The sequence below is a fragment of the Rana temporaria genome, chromosome 3, assembly GCF_905171775.1.
Source record: "Rana temporaria chromosome 3, aRanTem1.1, whole genome shotgun sequence".
Taxonomy (NCBI): Eukaryota; Metazoa; Chordata; class Amphibia; order Anura; family Ranidae; genus Rana; species Rana temporaria.
Genome location: NC_053491.1, coordinates 465,731,758 through 465,756,553, shown reverse-complemented (window position 1 = coordinate 465,756,553; position 24,796 = coordinate 465,731,758). Strand labels below are relative to the sequence as shown.

The 24,796-nt window shown below is 46.4% G+C and overlaps 1 protein-coding gene across 1 annotated transcript in view; it reads right to left on the bottom strand.

Moving 5' to 3' along the window:
* The window catches only part of DNAH2 (dynein axonemal heavy chain 2), a 402,999-nt gene that overhangs the window by 185,422 nt on the left and 192,781 nt on the right, over positions 1-24,796 (bottom strand). The window contains exons 26-31 of the mRNA XM_040346833.1: positions 20,746-20,902; positions 12,965-13,047; positions 9,314-9,494; positions 7,617-7,755; positions 5,298-5,515; positions 3,852-3,944 (exon numbers count right to left, since the gene is read on the bottom strand). Coding sequence (XP_040202767.1) covers positions 3,852-3,944; positions 5,298-5,515; positions 7,617-7,755; positions 9,314-9,494; positions 12,965-13,047; positions 20,746-20,902 — 871 coding nt within the window. The remainder of the gene's footprint in view (positions 1-3,851; positions 3,945-5,297; positions 5,516-7,616; positions 7,756-9,313; positions 9,495-12,964; positions 13,048-20,745; positions 20,903-24,796) is intronic.

Genomic DNA, 24,796 nt, shown 5'->3' with positions numbered 1-24,796 from the left:
CCCCTCTCGCAAATAACACACATTCGTGCATAAATGCACAAATGTATGTTATTGTTGGTTGCCAGCGCTGCCTGGTCTATTCAGATAACCGGATGCGGGACGCCGGTTACCCGAATAGCGGCAGCTGGTTGGCTGAGGGAAACAAAGCCAGCGGCTCTGATAGGCTTTTCTCCGGCTCTCAGCTGTCTATACTCTGAGCGCAGGCAATCTGCGCTCATTGTATAAGACAAACGGCCGTTTCAGCCAATCAGGTTCCCGGATTTTGGTTATCAGGAACCTGATTGGCTGAAGCTTCACCACAGCGGCAGAAGACATCGAGGGAGCACATGGAATCCTCAGGTAAGTGCTTTTTACAGGGAAAGGGGCACAGTGACATCATGGGGCACAGTGGTGACAAAGGGCACAGAGGTGACAATTGGCACAGTGGCATCATGGGGCACAGTGGTGACAAAGGGCACAGAGGTGACAATTGGCACAGTGGCATCATGGGGCACAGTGGTGAGTGACAATGGGCACAGTGGCATCATGGGGCACAGTGGTGACAATGGGCACAGTGGCATCATGGGGCACAGTGGTGACAATGGGCACAGTGGCATCATGGGGCACAGTGGTGACAATTAAAGGGCACAGTGGTGACAATTGGCACAGTGGCAACAGTTGAGGGGCACAGTGGCTGCGTTTGATGGCATGGCACAGTGGTGACAATTGATGGCACAGGGACTGCGTTTGATGGTATGGCACAGTGGTGACAATTGATGGCACAGTGGCTGCGTTTGATGGCATGGCACAGTGGTGACAATTGATGGCACAGTTGCTGTGTTGCATGGCACAGTGGTGACAATTGATGGCACAGTGGCTGCGTTTGATGGCATGGCACAGTGGTGACAATTGATGGCACAGTGGCTGCGTTTGATGGCATGGCACAGTGGTGACAATTGATGGCACAGTGGCTGCGTTTGATGGCATGGCACAGTGGTGACAATTGATGGCACAGTGGCTGCGTTTGATGGCATGGCACAGTGGCTGCGTTTGATGGCACAGTGGCTGCATGTGATGGGCACAGTGAGGCTGCAATTTTTTTTTTTTCGTTTGCGCCCCCCCCAAAAATTTTGAGCACCAGCCGCCACTGGTGGCAAGTGTTACTGATAGGCGGCGCATATGTCATCCATCATCAGTCTATCAAGATGGCAGATAACAGTGTTAGTGTATGCATGAAACAGTGTGTAGTCAGGGGAGGGCTGGGCCAGGGGGTAGGGTGGCAATTGGCAAGCCGGCAGCCGCTGTCCACTACCATTTTCTTTTTTATTCTGCTCTAGGAAGTCGGGCCGGGGTCACGGCCACAGCGGCTTACCCTAGCCGTTGCATTCTGGGAGTTGTAGTCCGCGCTCAAACTCCCGGTGGGTGGAAATCAGAGCAGCGCAGTAGAAACTACAACTCCCTGGGCCCGGATTCTTGGAAGCAGGCAGAGGCAGTGCATGCCAGGGAGTCGGGACGCATGGCTGCAGGGCTGGGCGCTGGCTGCAACTTGACCCCAGGACCAGGAGCATTACCCCCCAGGAGGCCGTGGTGTGCATTACCCCCCAGGCTGCATTGATGGGCACTGGAGTTGGCTGCACTGATAGGCACTGGTGAGGCTGCATTGAAAAAACAGGTGGGCCATGGATGGTGAGCTGATTTGGCGGTTCAATGGGCCACTTGACTGGACTTGCCCCCCAGGCCTAAGGCTGCCAGCCCTCCCCTGTGTGTAGTGATGAAGTTTCCTGTGAACAAAGGTGTAAAACCCACGGATATCTACAGAAGACTTCAAGCACAGTACAGCGATGGGATGCTCAGCCGCAGTAAGACATTTGAATGATGTAAACATTTCAAAGATGGCTGTAGGTCCATCAGTGGCGATCCCGGCCATGGTGGTTCCCAGATCACAGCAGCCATTCCTGTTAACATTCAGCATGTGGAACGCCTGATCCTGGATAATCGACACATAACCTGCCGTGAAATTGCACAAGAGATGAAAATTTCTGTGGCGAAGTAAAGCAGGCTGTCGTAGGATGGTTCAGACGTACTGACAAATTTTTCTATGCCAAAGCTTTCCAGGCATTAGGTAAACACGGGGATAAGTGTACAAATGTAGAAGGGGAGTATGTCGAAAAATAAATGCAGTTTCCATGCAGGTTTGACTTGAACAGCCCTTGCATATACGTATTTATACAGTATAAATAAATAATTATATATATATATTACAGTTATGGACATATAAGCCTCTTATTTGGTACGCTATTTTTATTAGAGGCTGACAAATGTGCCCTTTTTTTACCAATGTTTTAAATTTTTTGTAATACTTCAATTGTGTCTAACAATTACAGTACTGAACAAACACTGCCACCTTCAGGCTACAGTAGCATCTGGATGCTTATTTTTATTTTACATATATTTTACATTCCCCTTCACCACAAGTCTCATCTACATTCATGGGCATCCGCAAAACTTTTTTAGGGTGGGGCGTCATTTTAAGGTCACCCATGCTCTGCCCCTTTTTGACAATGTCACGAAGAGGAGGGGCTTAGTCATAAGCACAAAAAGCGCAGGCATGTGCCCATCATATGCAGCCTCACTGTGCCCATCATATGCAGCCTCACTGTGCCAATCATATGCAGCCTCACTGTGTCAATCATATGCAGCCTTACGGTGCCAATCATATGCAGCCTTACTGTGCCCATCATATGCAACCTCACTGTGCCCATCATATGCAGCCTCACTGTGCCCATCATATGCAGCCTCACTGTGCCAATCATATGCAGCCTCACTGTGCCCATCAAATGCAGCCTCACTGTGCCCATCATATGCAGACTCACTGTGCCCATCACTTGCAGCCTCACTGTGCCCATCACTTGCAGCCTCACTGTGCCCATCACTTGCAGCCTCACTGTGCCCATCACTTGCAGTCTCACTGTGCCCATCAATTGCAGCCTCACTGTGGCCATTAATTGCAGGCCTCACTGTGCCCATTAAATGTGGCCGGTACAGTGCGGAGGGAGTACAGTATGTGTATATAAAGGGGGTGGATGGTATTAGTATATACAGGAAGGAAGGTGGGTGTATATAGCTGTATGCAGGACGTATGATGTATATCTGCAGTCAGTGGTGATGGAGGAAAGTCTCTATTTACAGGAAGGAAGGAACGTAGGTATATACAGCTATGTGTACACCCAATTTCCTTCCTGTATATAGAGACCTTCCTCCATCATCACTGACTGCAGATATACATCATCTGTCCTGCATACAGCTATATAAACTCACTTTCCTTCCTGTATTCCTCCATCATCACTGATTGCAGATATAAATCATCTGTCCTGTATACAGCTATATATACAGGACAGATGATATATATCTGCAGTCAGTGATGATGGAAGAATACACAAAGAAAGTATATATACAGGACAGATATGATCTTTCCAGCAATGTTCCACTTCCAAATTTCCCATATATATTATGTTCCTCCTAATGTAACTGCTGATACCTGTGATTCACCACTGCTGAAAGGTATGCCACTTGACTTCAGGATTTCCTATGCCAGCCGGATCTATATCTGACAGTCTGCACAGGGAATGGACTGAGTGGCCGAGCCATCGCATCAGATGATCAGGGGTGAGGGAGGAACAATCAGAAAGCAGCAGCCAACAGTCACTCAGCAGAGTCTGCGGCAGCCGCTGCGGACCTTTGTTAATTCCAGGGGGGGGGGGCAGTTGCCCCCCACCTGTGGACGGCCATGTCTGCATTTTCATTATACAGCAAAGAGACCCTCTTGTTACTTATCAAATTCAATATAAGAGATAGAAAAAAAAAGAACTTACTTCCACAGGACCCTCTAAGAGGACAGGGTGTGTAAATTCCACATACTCGCCCTCTGCGGAGAACATGCCTGCACCTTCGTATTTGTGGCCAGCCTGGTGATACGGGAAATGAGAATATATTAAGAGTAAAGAGAACCAATTGGGTTGTGTCACAAATAGGTATATGAAAGAATCAGAATACTCTTAATTACGAAAGATTCAGCTGAAGTTTGACAGATGTGGTCCTATCAATGCCTGATCTCACACATGCATATACAGCAGATGGGAGACCAAGTGTGAGGTCAGGAGGTTGATAGGTCAGAAAGTGTCAGACTTTGGGTTACACCCCATCCACAGGGCTTAGTGCTGGAGGTAAGGAAATCCCTGTGGTAGGAAGGTTCATCATAGGCCATAGGTGAAGACTAAAGAAGGGGAGAGAGGGAAGGAGAGAGAACAAGGAGCACTGCACAGGGTAAAGGGAAAGGGAAGAAGGAAAGAGGACAAAAAGAGAGGTGCAAAGATTATTCATAATAGTGGGTAATGTCCCATTCATAGTTGAGACCCCTAGGAATGCGGGTGTCAAGTTTAAATACTCAGCTTAACTCCCTCTGGGAGGGTAATTCATTTTTCCAAATATATATATATATATATTTATTTACTGTTCTGTCTCCTATGGGACAAAGTAAACATAGTCATTTGCTCTATGTAGCCAAGTCCAGTTATGGGACCCGACCTGCCCCTTCTGCCACTGCTGATCCGACAACAGCTAGGAAGGAGATGGCTGCTTCGTAATAGCAGCAGATCTTAGCTTAGAGCATTTTCCACAGACAAGCAACAACAAGAGAAATGCATAGGTGAGGGGGTGGCAGCCTCTGCATTCCCCTTGAAGTTGCTTGTCTGTGGAAAGTCCAGAACAATATTCCCAACCCACATGGTCCTGAAAGAGGCTGTAGAATAAGTAGGCGCTGAAGTGTCCAATGGCTGGAGACTGTAATGGCTCAGAACAAAGGATATGTCTCCAGCACTCCAGGGAACTCCATAAGGTTTCCAATGTTTTATTAACCAATTACATTTTTAAAATTGAGAATTTTATTAGGATAGGATGAGGATTGAGAATTTTTTACATTTTGCAAAAATGGTAGCCTAACCTGATGTCTAAAGCCTTCATTTCTGGAAAGACGAAGTATCTACCTTCCCTATTGTCCTCCTTATAGCATTTTTCTTATGACTACAGTACAGGTGCTTTTTACAGCTCATCATGTACTAGACCAGTGGTCATCAACCCTTTCCTCAGGGCCCACTAACAGGCCAGATTTTATGTATTACCTTGGGGGAGATGCAGACTACAATACTGCAATCACTGAGCAGCAAATTATATCACCTGTGATGTATTTCAGTTATCTTGCAAACCTGGCCTGTTAGTGGGCCCTGAGGACAGGGTTGATGACCACTGTACTAGACTATTACCTTCTGGATCTTGAGTGATTTGATGTTGTCAAAGCATTTCTTGAGATGTGGTTGGACAGCCTCTGGGTTCCGGGACTGTCCAAGGATCTCCAGCAGGTCGTCATTGGACAGGAAGTAGAATCGTGGGAAGATATGACGCTTTGTCTCCAGGTACAGGTCCAGAGACTTCTGTATACCCTCCAGAACCGAATTCATCTCTCCCAGCTTCTCTAGGAGGCCTGAATACCAGATAAAAAACAACTGTCATTAATGGAAATATCTGCTTTTTTTTCCCTAAAAGAATTATATACATATAAATCAGTGCTCGTCAAAATCCGGGCGCCAGGTCGCAATTGCAACAAAAAATTGTGACCTGGCGCCCGCCGGTAATTGAGGCCGCAGCTTTGCAGCCTACAAGGCCGCGGCCTCAGTTACCGGCCGTCGCGGGCCCGCCGATCGCGATTTGGTCTGAAAATTCTAATTTTCTCATGTCATCGAGTGATGGTGGTGATGCATCAGTTTCTCTTATGACATCTCTATAAAATAAATTATCTAGTTCTTTATCATACTTATCGTGTGCCTTCAAAGTCCAAAAATCAGTATCACCCTGTAGGGATATACGTTAAAATTAGTCCTTATTCACTTTCCAGCTCCGATGGATGGCTTCTGTTGGAGGTACCGTGATCTCCCTCTGACGTCACCCAGGGAGATAACGTGGCCGCTCGTCTCCTCCACAGAATCCCTGTCTCGTAGCTGTAAAGCGGCCGCGAGTCACATGACCAGCCCGATTGCTCGTTTTTAAAAACAACTTACATAGTGTGCTATGCCAGCCTCTAATAGAGGGGTTGGCAGTGACAAATTTAAGTTCTTATTTTTAGAATAATAGTGGCAGGGGGGCGGGGCCAGGCCGGAGACCGACAGAGAGGGAGATGACAGGGAGGAAGGAGGAGGGAGAGAGGAGAGCAGCGTCTGACAGAGGGGGTGATCAGGGTGGAGCAGCCCTGGTTCAGGGTTTTATTTTTTTAAAGTTTAGAGGGGGGCAGATTACACAGCACAGACACTGTGCTGTGTAATCCGCTTTAAGGGACCAGGATCTATAATATATCAAATAAAATCTATAAAACAATAAAATGATAGCTTCACATTTTTATATGCACAACTGTTATTTAAACCCATATTTTCAGTAAAAACTATACTTTTATTACACACAAATGCAATGTGATTTACATATATTTTGAACATTTTTAACATTTAACCACTTCCAGCCCCAGGCCGTCATATGACATCCTTGACTTTCAGTGGGAATATCTGAATGATGGGTGCAGCAGCTACAGGCATCATTCAGATATCCTCATTTTCAGACGGCGATTATGTGCACCATAAGAATGATCCTATCGGCAGTTCCGCCGCTTGATCGTTCTTACAGGTGACGGGAGGTCCCCCCTCCCGCCGCCATCCGATGCTTCTCTAGGCTCTCCTGTACTATCGGGGACCCGGAGAAAGAATCGGCCGCCGCCGGATGACGACCAGAGATTTCCGGTGACCAGATGGTCACCAGTCATCTCTATGACCGTCGGAGGCCTGGGCGCGACGCTATGACGTCACGTCCGGGCCGCGGATGTAAACAAAGTCGCAATCGCGGCTTGTAAGCATGAGATCAGTGATTTTTTTTTTTCGATCTCATGCTTTCCATACATAATGTTTGGGGGTTCTGAGTAATTTTCTAGCAAAAAAAATATGATTTTTACATGTAGGAGAGGAGTGCCAGAATAGGCCCGGTATGGAAGTGGTTAAAAGATGAAACTGTGCTTAGTAAATACTGTAGATATCAAATGTGTCAAGCCTTATAATTACATATGCCCAAAAACAATTAAAACTATGATAATTTAAAAGATCCATAGACGACACCTTAAAAATATTTACAGCTATCAGTTTACAGATAAAATAAATATATGTCCTAGAAGTATTCCTCTCACTGAGGCTCCTGATGTTTCCCCTGAACTGCTTCCAAACAACCAGCGGATAGAATCCGACAGCCATGAACCTGAAAGCGCTCAGAGTAGAACACTTCCAGGTTCATCAACAAAGTGAATGATCCTCCCTCCGCTTTGGCATCCTGGAGATTCAGCCCCCTTAGCATATACTTAGATTTTCAAAAATGGTTCCCCCCCAGTAATGTTCAGAATTAACAATTTTATATAGAATCAGGCCAGCGCTAGGGAGGTTGAAGAATACAGAGCTGTCATAATTTGTGTATTTTAGGTCTGCCTGGAATTCAGTTTTAAAGGAGATACAAAGCACATTCTCAATTGGCGGCCCTAGGCGCACCACCCAACACACCTGGAAAGTGGGTCCCACGCAGAGCATTGTTATCCTTGTTCAGTCTGCCCATGATGTTTTTCCAGTTGACATTTACTCGGTCAAACTCTGCCGATTCCTGGGGCAGTTGCTTCCGGATGTCCTCTCCCAAAAAGATGTTCTGTACAGAGGAAGACACAGTTGAGGATGAAGCTTGACAGAACTATCATTTTAAACCAAATAGCATGGGGAATAAACTAAAACGTCGGGTCTACATGCCAAATATTAACAGCATATACAGTGCAATTAAAGTACCGTATATACTCGAGTATAAGCCAAGTTTTTCAGCAAATTTTTTTGTGCTGAAAATGCCCCCCTCGGCTTATACTCGAGTCGCCTTTTTGCGCCTGATCTCCCGGAATTTGGGAACCCGGTACCGGCCGGCCATAGGTCCCCTTGCACACATATAGCTTCAGTTCTCCTCTACAAGTGTGCAAAGTTTGTTGTCTGGGGGACCTACAGCCGGGGAGCACAGATCTTTCAAAGCCGGGTGCCCCTGCTAAAACAAAATACAATTACCGTATTTATCGCGGTATAACGCGCACCCCTAAAGTGACCCCCAATCCTGTGGATTATTTTTGTACTTACAGTTTTGGTGTCTTGCGCGGCGTCCATCGGCGGCCTCGTCGGGTCCAGCGTCCTTCTGCGGCTTCGGGTGTCCTTCTGCGGCTTCGGTGTCCTTCTGCGGCGGGTCCGGTGTCCTCTTCGGCGGGTCCGGTGTCCTCTTCGGCGGGTCCGGCGTCCTTTTGCGGCGTCTTCGCGTCCTCCCCGCTCGTTTCCCGCGCCGAGTTTTGAATACTGCGCCAGCATATACCGAGCGCAGTACATTCGGGCAAGCTCGGCAACTGTCGCGCTCACGTCCTGTACGTCCAGGACGTGACCGCGGAAGAAGCCGAGACTGGCCGACTATACCCGAGTGTACTGCGCTCGGTATATGTCGGCGCAGTATTCAAAACTCGGCGCGGGAAAGCGGGTATCGGCGTATATCGCGCACCCACGATTTTGCCTTGATTTTCAGGGCAAAAAAGTGCGCGGTATACGCCGATAAATACGGTATAACAATTTAATATATAAAAAATAATACTAACTAAAGATACTTAAAATAAAAGTAAGCACCTAAAATAAAAGTAAGCAATAAAAGGCTTATGCCCCGTACACACGGTCGGAATTTCCGACAAGAAAAGTCCGATGTGAGCATTTGGTCGGAAATTCCGACCGTGTGTATGCTCCACCTGACCTTTCCTATCAGAATTTCCGCCAACAAAAATTGAGAGCTGGTTCTCAAATTTTCAGACGGAAAAAATTACAATTCCGATCGTCTGTAGCAATTCCGATGTGCAAAATTCCGATGCATGCTAGGAAACAATTTGACGCATGCTCGGAAGAATTGAACTTAATTTTCTCAGCTCGTTGTAGTGTTGTACGTCACCACGTTCTTGACGGTCGAAGCTCAGAGAACTTGGCATCCAAATGGAGATGCTAAAAAGTGGAGAGGGGGGAGCTAAGGGACCCTTTTACTTTGCCCTGGATGGTCAAAGGAAAAGGTCGCAGTAAATGATTATTTGCAAAAACATATATTGTATAGAGAAGAAAAAAAAAGAAAAAAAAACATGTCAAAGTCAAAAATGTAAATAAAATTGACCAAAAGCCATAACCGTTCCCCTATAAGTGAAGCTCACCTCAAGGTACAGCCACTGTCTCTGCACGGTGAGGATCATTTCGATAACCTCCAGGATATGGGATAGACATCGCTCCCATCGGTCTACTTCCTTCTCAAAAGCTTTCACAAATGGTGATGCCTTCATGGTGGAAATACTGACTTGGTTGTCTTCAAGAGCCTGGAACACTTCATCTGTTCCTCTGTTAGAAGAAAATTCACTATTTGGGTTATTGGTTTTTAGAACGTTAGTCACTTGTGTGCCACCATTCCAGCTCTTGCTATGTCCAAAAAGTATGAAGTACATGAAGCGGTTACATAAAAATGTTGGGGTGCCGAAGGCATGTCATGAACTGACACCAACAAGACCTAATGCTGGCTGTACGCTTGGCAATATTCTAGAAGGTTTCTGACCTTTCAATCAACTTTCAACCAAATCAATCTGCCACGTTTTATTGGTTTTACAGTGTCAAGTGACTAAACATTTGAAACTTTAGTGGATATTGGCTGTATACTACTGCAATGCCACCCAAAAAGAATTCTTGATCGAATTGTATTAGACAATTTGGTGAGTTGACACTGGGAAGCCTGCCAAAACTGGTAAGCATATGATACGGTAAGCATAACAGCTCAATGTAAAGTTGGGGCTTTACGAAAATAAGACCTACCCCGAATATAAGACCTAGCGTTGTTTTCCAGGAGGGCTGCAATAGAAGCCCTACCCCGAAAATAAGCCCTAGCTTAAAATGCTTGTAAAATCCTATAATCCACTCCATTACAGTAGTCTATAATGTACAATGTGTGTGTTTCTGTAATATAATTGTGGGGAAGAGAGCTCCGGCGGGTCACAGAAGCGCAGAGCGGCGCTTTTAAGAAAGGTATTTGGCACAATTATATTACAGAAACACACACATTGTACATTATATACTACAGTAATAGAGTGGATTATAGGATTTTACAAGCATTGTAACTCACACTGGGGATTCCTGACAGGCAGGGAGAGAGAGGGGGGAGAGAAGACAGCACATTACATGGTAAGACCTACCCCGAAAATAAGCCCTACTGTGTCTTTTGTTGCCAAAATTAATATAAGACCCGGGCTTATTTTAGGGGAAACTATGGATTTATAAATAAAGTATTTTTTTCCTAAAACCTAACTCCAGACTAAAAGCATTTTTTGAGTTTTGGATAGGACGAGGAAAGGTTTTAACGTCTTCCAGATTTTAACTGCAGTATGTGTCTCAGTAGAGGATATTTCTCTTATTAAAGTTTTTTTTTCAAAAAAGTTATACAATAAAATGTATATGAAAAATTGTAAAGCAACCAATGTTCAGATCAATATACATAAAGTCGAATTGGAGTGTATATATTGCAAACAAGCAAAATATTAAAGCGGTCCTCCACCCTAAAGTGGAGTCCCGCTGATCGGAACCCTCCCCCCCTCCGGTGTCACATTTGACACCTTTCAGGGGGGAGGGGGGTGCAGACACCTGTCTAAAGACAGGTATTTGCACCCACTTCCGGCCACACGATACGGGCGAAAGACGGGCATTCCGTCACATCCCGTCTGTCGCCCGTTGTGTGCTGGGAACACTCGGCTCCCAGCACACAGCGTGTGAGCCAATCGGCGGGCGCAGCGCGACTCGCGCATGCGCCGTAGGGAACCGGGCAGTGAAGCCGCAGCGCTTCACTTCCTGGTTCCCTGAGCGTGGATGGCGGGGGGAGCAGCAGAGTGACGAGCGATCGCTCGTGCTCTGCTGCGATCGGCGCTGGACTCCAGGACAGGTAAGTGTCCTAATATTAAAAGTCAGCAGCTGCAGTATTTGTAGCTGCTGACTTTTAATATTTTGTTCCCATGGCACATCCGCTTTAAGAGCTAGATTCAGGTAGCTCGGCGCATAGTTTTGCCGGCGTAGCGCATCGAATATACGCTACGGCGACGGCACACACAGAGCCCAGAGCAGTATTCACAAAGCACTCGTCCCGTACGTTGCCCCGGCTTGGCGTAATATGGTCGGCGTAAGCCCGCCTAATTCAAAGTAGGCTGGTAGTGGGCGTGTTGTATTGAAATAAATCGTTACCCCATGTAAATGAAGCGCCGTACGAACGGCGCATGCGCGCGCATGCTCAGAATCACATCGCATATACTCCCTAAGCTACGTCGGCTCAATGCTTTCGACGTTAACGTAGCCTACGCACAGCCCCATTCCCGTACGACTTACGTAAACAACGTAAAATTTGACGGCTGTTCCGACGTCCATACCTTTGCATTGGTTGCGCCACCTATAGCAGGGATAACTTTACGACGGACGTACGCCTTACGTAAACGGCGTAGATTACAGCGACGGGCGCAAGTACGTTCGTGAATCGGCGTATCTAGCTCATTTACATATTCTACGCGTAAATCTACGGAAGCGCCCCTAGCGGCCAGAGTAAATATGCACCCTAGATACGACGGCGTACTAAGACTTACGTCACTCGGATGAAGCAGAAATTCAGGCGTATCTTGTTCCCTGAATACCGCGCATAGATACGACGGCGCATCCTTTAACTTACGCGGCGTATCAATAGATACGCCAGCGTAAAATGTCTCTGAATCTAGCTCACAATGTGTCAATCCATATAAGAAGAATCAAATAATAGAAACAAAACAAAACACATAGGGGCAGATCCACAAAGCGAGTACGCCGGCCTATCTACCGATACGCCGGCGTACTTTCAAATTTCCTGCGTCGTATCTTTGTTTTGAATCCTCAAAACAAGATACGACGGCATCTGGGTTAGATCCGACAGGCGTACATCTTCGTACGCCTTCGGATCTAAGATGCAATTCTTCGGCATCCGCTGGGTGGCGTTCCCGTCGTAATCCGTGTCGAGTATGCAAATTAGCTATTTCCGACGATCCACGAACGTACGAGCGGCCGTCGCATTCTTTTACGTCGTCTCTAGTCGCCTTTTTCCGGCATATAGTTAAAGCTGCTGTTTGGTGGCGTATAGTTAAACCTGCTATGTTAAGTATGGTCGTCGTTCCTGCGTTTAATTAGATTTTTTTTTTCTTTTGCGTAAGTCGTCCGTGAATCGGGCTGGACGTAATTTACGTCCACGTCAAAACAATGACGTCCTTGCGACGTCATTTAGCGCAATGCGCGGCGGGAAATTTAGGGACGGCACATGCGCAGTTAGTTCGGCGCGGGGACGCGCTTCATTTAAATGAAACACGCCCCGTTACTCGCCGATTTGAATTAGGCACCGTTACGCCGCGAGAGATATACTACGCCGAAATCTTAGGATGACCCGGGGCGTGTTTACAAGTCTATGTGCCTGAAATCTTTATGGATTCGAACCAAAGAGAAGCAAGTTACGGCGGCGTATCGTATCTCTGATACGCTGCGCCGGGGCAGATCTTTGCTGATCTGCCCTATATTATATACTTTTGGCTATTATTCCTTTATTATGTGGCAAAAACGACATTGACTCTTTGGGGCTGATTTACTAAAACCGGAGTGTGCAAAATCTGGTCCAGCTGTGGATAGTAAATGTTCAGCTTTTAACTTCAGCTTGTTCAATGAAGCTGACAACAACAAAAAAATAGAAGCTGATTGGTTTCTATGCAGAGCTCCACCAGATTTTGCATTCTCCAGTTTTAATAAACCAATCCCATTGTATCACTCACCTCAGCCGATAGTGGCCCTTGTCTTTGTAAGAGACAATGTCCAGCTTGGTGTCCTCCCAGGTTCTTGTGATGTTTTCCAGGGCCTTTGGTACAAATACAAGAAAATTATGTCAAAGCAAAACTGCACATGATATGCCCTGTTTTATAGCAGGGCTATAAAGAATCAATGATGTATTGTATTTCTCAGTTATCTTGTTCCTTTAAAGTAGAACAGAACCTTAGATCAAAAAAAATGTCCATGAAAAGATAGAACACTTGTTTTTATTCCCTACTGCTCTGTTCACATGAACAATGCCTAGGTACAGTATGGTGTAACGGAATGGCCCGTGACACCCAGAGACCTTTGAAGGATGTGGGGTACTCCTGTGCCAGCGTCACTAATGGGTCTAGGGTCATCCTGTGCCCCTTTTGGGCATAGGATGACTGAGAAATGATATCATAAATTACATGAGATGGGACATTACTGATAATTCATGTATTGCAGGAGATCTTGAAATATTACAAGTTGTTAAAGTCTGACTCCAATAGGTCAATGGAGTGTTTTCATTCAATGTGGGGACACATGCTTTTGAGGTGCTAATTGAGTCGGCTCCTGAAAGACATTCCATTGTGTGATGCTAATACTGTTTTGTGTCTATTGTGCTAGTTGAGTCTGTAAAGGTCAGATGTCTAGCTTTGAGGTGTTAATTGGGTCTGGCTTCTGAGAGACCTTTCATTGGGGATGCTGATGACACTATTGATACTATTGATCATAATATGTGATGTGAATAGCAGGTGAAAGTCATAACGTCTGACTTTGCAGGTGTAGTAATTAGGTCATGTTAATTATGTCAGACCGGTGCCAAAACGTCTGACATTGGAATGTGTATTATGCAGGTGAATCGCTTATTGTCGGAGTCAGGACGTCTGGGGGATAATTAACTCATCTGAATGTCATTATCTAAAAGAATGTGTATGAAGCCCCATTGTGTGATGTTTTGGGGGTGGAGAGTTTCATTGTCCCTGTAACATGCCTGTAACTGCATAAAAAGCTGAGAGTGTACCATTAAAATTATTCATTCATTCATTTTGGAACCAGTACCAGAGCTTGTGTTATCTCGGTTATTCTGGGAAATGAAATGGGTTGTGTCTGATGTCTGTCGGACTGTCGGATAAGCTGTCGTGGGGCGAGGTTCTCTAAACAGTGTCTTGCTTTTGTTAGGTTTATGCAAGACAGACATGTCCAAAGTCTGGCCCGCGGGCCATTTGCAGCCCGTGTTCTGGTTTGATGTGGTCCCCACTTGGAATTTGCATATATATACACATCTGTGGCCCGCCAAGTATATCCATCTGTGGCCCCCAAAGCTTGAGCGTGTTATGTTTTTTATGCTGTTAATATATCTATCTTCTTTAGCCTGACAAATCCTGAGTGCCCCACAGAGAGTGTGTCTGGGCGTGTTCATAAGTCGATGTGCTAGAGCCGCTTTGAAGCTGACAGCGCGAAGAGCCAATCACAGGCACTGTGACTATTCCCGATCTCTACATCTGCGGATTGCCGATGCAAAGTTCGGGGGAAATGTCACAGTGCCTGTGATTGGTGGTGGCGATATGCTATGTCCGCTTCCTTGCGGGCTCGGGCACATAGACTTGTAAACACGCCCCGGGTCATCCTAAGAATGAGCACAGCACTCAGGGATTTGTCGGGCTAAAGAAGATAGATATATTAACAGCATAAAAAACATAACACGCTCAAGCTTTGGGGGGCCACATCAAACCGGAATGTGGTTATTTTTCTTTTGTGAGAGAGAGAGAGAGAGAGATAGAGAGAGAGATAGATAGATAGATAGATAGAGAGCTAGAGAGAGATCTAGAGAGAGAGATAGATAGAGATAGAGAGATAGAGATAGAGAGATAGAGATAGATAGATATAGAGAGATAGATAGATACTCTACATTAGATACTCTACATTAGAATTTGAGTGAAATTGTAGTAGCCCAAAATACAGTATATTTAACTAAGAGTAGTCCAATAAAGTAGGCAGTAAGAAGGCTGTCCCTAAGCACATTGCTCGGTATTAACATCTGAGGTCATGTCAGATAATGACCTGTAGCTCCCCTGGAGTGGTGATTATTTTTGATTCCCTCCAATCCTATACTTTCATTTTTCACACTTGTCTTTGTTTTCCAGAGGGTTTATGTTTTATGCTTAGCAACTATGTGCCCAGAATGTGGATTTCCTCATGTTCATAATTGATAGGTGTCTGCGATTATGTTTTGCTTCTCAGTAATTGTACCCACATTTTCCTGTTCGCACATGCTAATTTGTCATGATGGTATGGCATTATGGATTACTTGAATTATGTTACTACTACTTTGTATGTATAAAAATTTTCATGGGACTTTAAATGAGGTACAACATTTGCATACATTTTTTTTATCGAGTAATTGCTGAAAATCTTTTACATAAGAACATTTTTAAAACAGCAAGCTGATTTGTAAATACAACCGTGCATCGGCATACAGTCAACAGAATATTCATATAATAATACGTATACAGATTACACTCTTCCAAGTTTTACACAAAACATAATGATGGGTACATCCTTTAGATAAACGCGTTTCCTGACAACAATCTCACTTCTTCCCTTCATTGCCTTCATCCCGAAAGAAGACACAGCAGTAGTGGTAGGAACAATTATCAACTCTAGGCTCGATTATGCAAACTCCCTCTACCTCGGACCCCCAAAATACCAGATTGCCCATCTCCAAGTCGTCCAGAACACGGCGGGAAGACTGGTAACAGGAAAAAAAACCTGGGAATCAATCACTCTCTCCCTGAGATCCCTCCATTGGCTGGCCGTAAAGGACCGAGTCACATTTAAGGCCCTTTGCCTGACGCACAAATGTGTACACGGAATCGCCCCCCAATATTTAGGTGAGAAAATAAAATACCAAAACCCCAATCGCGTTCTTCGATCAACTAACCAAAAACTACTACAAATCCCCAAGGCCCGCTTCAAGACCAAAGGAGAATGAAAATTTGCAGTCCAAGGACCTCGACTGTGGAACGCATTACCAACTAACATCCGAACGGAGGTGAATCACTAGGCCTTCAGGAAAAAACTCAAGACCCACCTATTCTGAAGGATAAATAGAAGGAAAATGGATGCCCAGCGCCTTGAGGCGATTCAGTTCGCATTTGTAGCGCTATACAAGTTATTTACTCACTCACTCTTCAAGATATCCATAGTAAAAGAAATCAGCTACATAGCAATCTAAGAGAACACCTCCAAATGGAAACCACCGCCAGGTGTCTGCCTGTCACGATCGCTACCGTGCCAAACAGACAGCGAGGCGTGGTCACGCCCCAAGTGGCTCTGGGTGGGATTGAACCCAGGACTTCTCCATTGCTGCTCCAGGTCTTTGCCTCTGAGCCACTTCTCAAGTTGATATTCTGCTTTCTGTCCGTCGGAGCCTGGTTCTGAACTATGTGCTGATTGCCTGTCTCTAGATCTCCCTACAATCTGAACTTGTTTATCCTGATCCAGCTGAGGCAGGTTTCCTAATCAACCAGGGTATAAAGCCCTGCCTCACTATGAGGGAGGTGTCAGTTCATTGTTCTGATTGTCTTGTCTGTGCCAACGGTTCCTGTGTTCGTGTGGTTGTCTTCAGCTTCAAGACTGACCCCAGCTTCTGACCCTTTTGGCTTACGTACCCTGGATTGCTGCTGTCTCCTGCCCTTTGACCCCGGCCTGTACTTTCGGACTTTCCCTGCCTTCTCCAGCCCTTGACCCACGGCTTGTGCCCTGGACTTGTCTTTGGTTCCTGTCTGCAAACCCTGAACTTTCCGTCAGTAGTTACCTGACCCTTAGCTGTCATTGTACCCCGTCTGCTCAGCTACAAGACTGACCCCGGCTTCTGACCTTACTCTGAATTCTGGAATCCTGGGCCACGGTTATACTTGACTATCCTTGGCTAATCCCTACCTAGCCCCCGTGCACAGACTCACAGCCCAGGTAGTGTCTTACCTTATTACCGTGGGCTGTGTGTACCTGCAAGGGTGAGCTTACACTCTGCAAAATGGACTCCACTCAAGGTAAGCCCTTACACTGCCTCTGGAGTTGTGGGGGGAAGACATGGCACCCCAATAGGAATACAGAGGGGCAGAACCAAATGCTAATGTGTGCTTCCTGTGGGATCTGGAGTCATGTCTAAGATGATTTCTCACTCACACATTAGCACTTGGTACTGAGCCTCAAGAAGGGAAGCCACGGAGTGCCATGTCTTCCCCCCACAACTCCCTAGCCAAACACCTAGTTGTGATTTCCATTTGAAGGTGTCATCTTAGATTGCTATATATAGCTGATTTGTCTTTACAATGGGCATCTGGTCCTGAAGAAGTGAGATAATTGTCACGAAACACGTTGAGCTAAAGGATGTACCCATCATTATGTTTTGTGTAAAACGTGGAAGAGTGGAATCTGTATATGTATTATTATATGAATATTCTGTTGACTGTCATTCCGATACACGGTAGTATTTACAAATCAGCTTGCCTTTTTAAAAATGTTCTTATGTAAAAGATTTTCATCTATTGTTCAATAAATCTTTTTTATGCAAATGTTGAACCTCATTTAAAGTTCCACAAAAAATGTTTTTAGTTCTTTGTAAATGTAAATAGTGGATGGAGGCTTGATAGTATAATGCACCAGCACACATTATTATTTATATGTTTATACTTGGTACTGCTCCTCGTCGGGGGGCACGGAGTGCCATGTCTTCCCCCACAACTCCCTAGCCAGACACCTAGTGGTGGTTTCCATTTGAAGGTGTTATCTTAGATTGCTATATATAGCCGATTTGTCTTTACAATGGGCATCCGGTCCTGAAGAAGTGAGATTATTGTCACAAAACACGTTGAGCTAAAGGATGTACCCATCATTATGTTTTGTGTAAAACTCGGAAGAGTGGAATCTGTATACGTATTATTATATGAATATTCTGTTGACTGTTATTCTGATGCACGGTAGTATTTACAAATCAGCTTGCTGTTTTAAAAATGTTCTTATGTGAAAGATTTTCATCTATTGATCAATTAATCTTTTTATGCAAATGTTGTACCTCATTTAAAGTTTTTTAGTTCTTTGTAAAGGTAAATAGGAGATGGAGGCATGATAGTATAAGGCACCAGCACACATTATTATACAGTATATATATATATACAGGTATATATATCGTATATGTTTATTTCTAGGTTTCCTTTATATGTTGTTCACTCCACCTCCACTGGAGGTGCTTCTGTTATTTGTGCTTTTTCTTTCATTTAAATAAAAACTTTGATGGAAAAAAAAAGAAGGCTGCTTGTACTTTCAAATGTGCCCAAAGACACGGGGGCGTAGTTCCTGAAATACGAAATCCTAATTTTTGGTTTTACTCAGAGCTTTGGTTCCTTCTTACCCCTACAATGCTATGAAACAGATTTAGCAGCCAATACAAAAGCTCTTGCCCTGCAATGTGGGATTCTAAAGGGAACACCAAGCAGTATGGACAGAATTTAAATCGATATGATAACCTTTTGAAAGCCAGGCACACCTCCAGGGGCGTAATTGTTGTACATCAAACACTAATGCCGCGTACACACGACGGCATTTAATGTTATTAAAAACGGGCGTGTGTGGGCTTCAGAGCATTTTTCACGATCTAAAAAATGGGCATTTTTTTTTTCGAACATGCTCTAATTTTTCACTACGTTTTTAAGGTTGTAAAAAATGGTCGTGTGTGGGCTTTAACGACGTGAAAAACCTGAACATGCGCAGAAGCAAGTTATGAGACGGGAGCGCTCGTTCTGGTAAAACTAGCGTTCGTAATGAAGTAAGCACATTCATCACGCTGTAACAGACAGAAAAGCGTGAATCGTCTTTTACTAACACTAAATCAGCAAAACCAGCCCAAAGGGTGGCGCCATCCGAATGGAACTTCCCCTTTTTTACTGCCGTCGTACATGTTGTACGTCACCGCACATTGCTAGAGCATTTTTTTTTCACTATCGTGTGTAGGCAAGATCGTTTTAATGATCGGGTTGAAAAAAACATCGTTTTTTCTAGACCCTTAAAAACTGAATTTTTTACAACCCGAAAAACGGTCGTGTGTACGCGGCATTAGGCTTCAGTATGTCCCTGGAAACCAAGGACAACTGACAACTATGCAATGAGAATGTGAAAATCTGACTTTGACTAGTAGCTGTGGGACAAAACAAACAATTTTTACTTTTGGACACTCATTGTGAACCTGTTCTGTTCCCATGTAGGTAAAAGCAACACATTTGCTTTAATGGCAGCCCCAGCAGCAACACATAGGGGGTTATTTATGAAAGGCAAATCCACTTTGCACTGCAAGTGCAAACTACAAGTGCAAAGTGCCCTTGAAATTGCACTGAAAGTGCACTTGGAAGTGCAGCTGCTGTAAATCTGAGGGGTAGATCCAGGGCTGTCTTAATGAGAGGGCACACCTGGGCACTGCCCAGGGACCCCAGCTGCATAGGGGCCCCATGAACTTTCCCCAAAGCAATGCTTGGGGTAGCTTGGGTGGCTATAGTGCTAGAGGTATCATGGATGTAGAGAGGCCACAGTGTAGGGGGTATCAGGGATGTAGTGGGGTCACAATACAAGGGGTATCTTATGGTATATGGTTACAGTGCTGGGGGGATATCTGGGGTATAGAGGGGTCAGAGTGCTGGGGGGATATCTGGGGTGTAGAGGGGTCAGAGTGCTGGGGGGATATCTGGGGTATAGAGGGGTCAGAGTGCTGGGGGGATATCTGGGGTGTAGAGGAGTCAGAGTGCTAGGGGGATATCTGGGGTGTAGAGGGGTCAGAGTGCAGGGGAATATCTGGGGTGTAGAGGAGTCAGAGTGCTGGGGGGAATATCTGGGGTGTAGAGGGGTCAGAGTGCTGGGGGGATATCTGGGGAGCAGAGGGGTCAGAGTGCTGGGGGGATATCTGGGGTGTAGAGGGATCAGAGTGCTGGGGGGTATCTGGGGGATAGAGGGGTCAGAGTGCTGGGGGGATATCTGGGGTGTAGAGGGGTCAGAGTTCTTGGGGGATATCTGGGGTGTAGAGGGGTCAGAGTTATTGGGGGATATCTGGGGTGTAGAGGGGTCAGAGTGCTGGGGGGATATCTGGGGTGTAAAGGGGTCAGAGTGCTGGGGGGATATCTGAGGCTTGGAGCGGTCAGAGTGTTGGGGGGATATCTGGGGTGTAAAGGGGTCAGAGTGCTGGGGGGAGATGTAGGGAGTAGAGGGGCCAGAGCATTACTTTGCCCAGGGGCCCATGATGCTATTAGTACGGCCCTGGGTAGATCTGAAATGAGGGCAAACTCTGCTGATTTTATCATCCAATCATGTGCAAGCTAAAATGCTGTTTTTTATTTTCCTTGCATGTCCCCCTCAGATCTACAGCGACTGCACTTCCAAGTGCACTTTCAGTGCAATTTCAAGTGCACTTTGCACTTGTAGTGCAAAGTGGATTTGCCTTTCGTAAAGAACCCTCATAGTCACACACATTTAGCTACTAGGAGCATAAAATAAATACCTGATACTTCTTGGTATTGAGAGTCATGTGACTCATGCTCTTCCCTTCCAAGTGACAGTGCTTAGGCTGGGTGATTGGCTGCTTTGGTAGGCAGTGCTGTCACGTGGGGGTAGGAAGAGACTCTCAAGCCTTTTGTAAAGTGGCATTGTGTTAGTTGTATGTACTGAAAGTTTCTGGATACATCACCAAACACGGTGACATAAAGGGATGTCTTACTTGTTCAATGGACAACTCCTTAGTGGCGGCGGTCGAGACTTCATTGATCTTTTCCACATGGTGGTCAAGACCCAACTCAACGATTTTCTCCAGAGTGAAGTCATCTCCCGTCTGGTCAAAGGGCCTCTGGATCTCTTGCTTGACCTGGGTCCAGTGTCTGGGAATTGAAGATTAAAGGACATGTCTGTTTAAAATGCTTCTTCCGCTCAGGGCTGGACTGGGACAAAAATTTGGCCCTGGACTTCATCCAGACTGGCCAACTTTGACATGTCTCTCCCATGGCGGCTGGACAACCTCCCCCCCCCCCCAGCCACCCAAGCCCCCTCTCCCCCTTCACTAGCCACCACCAGTGGGGAAGCTAGACATTATTTCACCCAGGGGGAAAAAAATCAGTTCGGTGCCCCCCCCCCATGGGACAAGATAAGGCAGAAGTGAGATTCTCCCAGGCCATAGCTGTTGAGTCAGCTGTCTGTCCCCTCCCCCCGTGCTCCTTCTGGTCCCCCCCATGCTCCTCTGTCATCCCCCCTGCTCCTCCCCCTGCTTCTCTGTTCCCCACCAAGTGAGCGCTGCGGGGAGGGAGAGACAGAGGAGCGGAGGGGGGCGGCGGTCCGCTGTCACTGAAGCCGGCCCACTGAGCCATCGGCCCACCGGGAAACTACCGGTAGTCCCAATGGCCAGTCCATCCCTGCTTCCGCTACCTTGACTCCTACATGCTGCTGATCAGGGGTTAATTATTATAGATTCCTCCAAATGATATAGAACTGACATATATTACATTCACCTTTGTCCCTTACACTTTAATGTCCCTAACAATTAGACGCGCTTAGGCCCCTTTCACACTAGGCGGACTCCGTCTCAGCGGAGTCCACCAGCCCTGAGGGAGCTCTCTCCGCTAAGCCGGCGGATGACAAGTCCCTCTTTGCTCACGAAGCGGAAAAGGGCTTGTGCAGCGCCGCTGTCTCCTATGGGGAGATCTGTTAAAAACGGACAGCATGTCCATTTTCATCAGATCTCACCCAATCCGATCCGCCATGGACGGATGGGGACGTATCGCCATCCGTCCGATTTTGCCAGATCGGATCGGGCCGGATGTCAGTGGACATGTCTCCGCTGACATCCGAGGCTCCGTAGGATTGCATGGAGCAGCCGTTCAGGTCCCCCGTCAAAACTGACAGACGGACCTGAACAGTCCGATCGTGTGAAAGGGGCCTTAGGGGCTGTGACGGATCTCAGATACCCCAGGTGGGCACATCCGCCAGACCTGAGTCTCCTGTCCTCCAAACGCACCCGCAGCCTGCAGATTCGCCATAACTAGCCCTTAACCCCTCAATCACAAGACTCCCACCATGATGGTTTTGAATTTTGGCAGAAAAATGAAACAACTGGAGGAGGCCAATGCAATTACAGAGGGAACATATTCCAGAAACACTCTAGGGATCCAGGATTCCACCAAACACTATAAGATAGCCATTCTCAACCAGGGTTACATCAAATTCTGAGCTTCTTCCAGAGGTTGCTAAGGGTTCCTTGAAATGTGGCCGATTAACCTCCTATTTGATGCTGCCTACATGGTTCAGGGGCCAACACCACTTGCACATAAACAAAAAAGTCAGTGCTACTACCCATACATCACATAGAAAGCAGAGCTCCCGGGTGCTCGATCTACAGTCGCTGGCTGAGTAATGAAGAAAAGATTATCCACACTCCTGTGTTGCTCTTAAAAAACTCCTACACGGTTTAGAAGATTTTTGCAGAAAAGACAACGGCGCAGGCACACTGAGCGTGCCGTGAGTGAGGGCGAACGTGTCGTCACTGACGGCTCCCACACACATGCGCAGGAGTGATGTCATCGCGGGTATCAATGGCGGCGGCGGAGGTGAGGAACGAGAGTCGCTTTGGGGGCTTTGATCTCAGGTAAGTTATTCATAATGAGCTAGTGGCCTGCGAGAGAGCCGACGTAGAGCTACGGGCTCTCGCGCAGGGGAACCGGCCTGCCGCCGTAAAACGACGGCGGCTGGTCGGCAAGTAGTTAAAGAAAGGCTATAGAGGGCTTACTTCCTCTTTAACAAGCCACAGTGAACAAACGCAAATGAGAACAGTTGACGCGTTTCAGCCTATAAGGCCTTAGTCATAATGACTAAGGCCTTATAGGCTGAAACGTGTCAACTGTTCTCATTTGCATTTGTTCACTGTGGCTTGTTAATAAATACAATGATTTTTTACGAGCAACGACCGGAGTGCGGATCATCTTTGCCGCAAACACCACTTGGTAGAGCCAGCTGCAGGATACCAATCATCTTTTAGCTGTCTGTAAGGGTGGCATTCTCACCACCACTGTAAGGGGGGCATTCTTTCCACTGACCACCAATGTAAGAGAAATTGGTTTTAGCAGAAGTTCCCCCGACACCTGAAAAATTATTTTAAGGGTTTCTCTGGGGTAAAAAGATTGGGAAAGGCTGTACTAGGAGAATTCAATGGGGTGGATTCAGGTAGGGGCGCCCAAAACTGTGGCGGCGTAACGTATGACATTTACGTTACGCGGCCGCAAGTTTTACGGGCAAGTGCTTGATTCACAAAGCACTTACCTGTAAAGTTGCGGCGGCGTAGCATAAAAGGGGCCGGCGTAAGCGCGCGTAATTCAAATGATCCCGTAGGGGGCGTGGATCATTTAAATTAGGTGCGTTCCCGCACCGAACGTACTGCGCATGCGCCGTCCCTAAAATTTCCCGTCATGCATTGCGGTAATTGACGTCGCAAGGACGTCATTGGTATCGCCGTGAACGTAAATGGCGTCCAGCGCCATTCTTGGACGACTTACGCAAACAACGTAAAAATTTCAAATCGCGACGCGGGAACGACGTCTATACTTAACATTGGCTGCGCCTCCTAATAGCAGGAGCAGCCTTACGACGAAAACGGCGTACGCAAACGACGTACGCAAACGACGTAAAAAACAACCGCCGGCCGCACGTACGTTTGTGAATCGGCGTAAGTATGCAATTTGCATACTCTACGCTGACAACTATGGGAGCGCCACCTAGCGGCCAGCGTCAGAATGCACCCTAAGATACGACGGCGTAAGAGACTTATGCCAGTCGTATCTTAGGCTACAGTCAACGTATCTAGCTTTCTGAATACAGAAAGTAGATACGCCGGCGCAACTTAGCAATTACGCGGCGTATCTATGGATACGCCGGCGTAATTGCTCTCTTTTCTGCTTTTAGTAAGAGAAAGAACAATGAAAAAATATCTTTAAAGGTAAACTGTCATGTGAGAAATACAGGCACTGCCATTGCTGATCTGAAAATTCTAGTGACCAAGGGCCAGATTCACAGTTATCTGCGGCGGCGTAACGTATCGTCTTTACGTTACACCGCCGCAAGTTTTCAGGGCAAGTGCCTGATTCACCAAGCACTTGCGTGTAAACTTACGGTGGTGTAACGTAAAGCCGCCCGCCGCAAGCCCGCCTAATTCAAATGGGGCGTGTACCATTTAAATTAGGCGCGTTCCAGCGCCGAACGTTCTACGCATGCTCCGTGTGAAAATTTCCTGACGTGCTTTGCGCCAGATTACGGCGCCCCGACGTATCTTTTGAACGGCGACGTGCGTTACGTCGTTTCGTATTCCCGGACGTCTTACGCAAAAAAAAAAAATAATTAAATTTGACGCGGAAACGACAGCCATACTTTAACATGGCTGTTCTAAATGTAAGCCATGAAAAAGCAGGCTTATGTTTGCGACGGGAAAAACCGACTAGCGACGACGTAAGAGATTGCGACGAACGCGCGTATCTTCGTGGATCGCCGTAATCAGCTAATTTGCATACCTGACGCTGGAAAACGGCGCAAACTCCACCCAGCGGCCGCCGGAGAATTACACCTAAGATCCGAAGGCGTACGAAGTCGTACGCCTGTCGGATCTTAGCCAAAAGCCGTCGTTTGTTTGTGAATGACAAATAAAGATATGACGCGGCAAATTTGAAAGTACGCCGGAGTATCAGCAGATACTCCGGCGTACTTTTTCTGTGAATCTGGCCCCTAGTTGTTAAGCT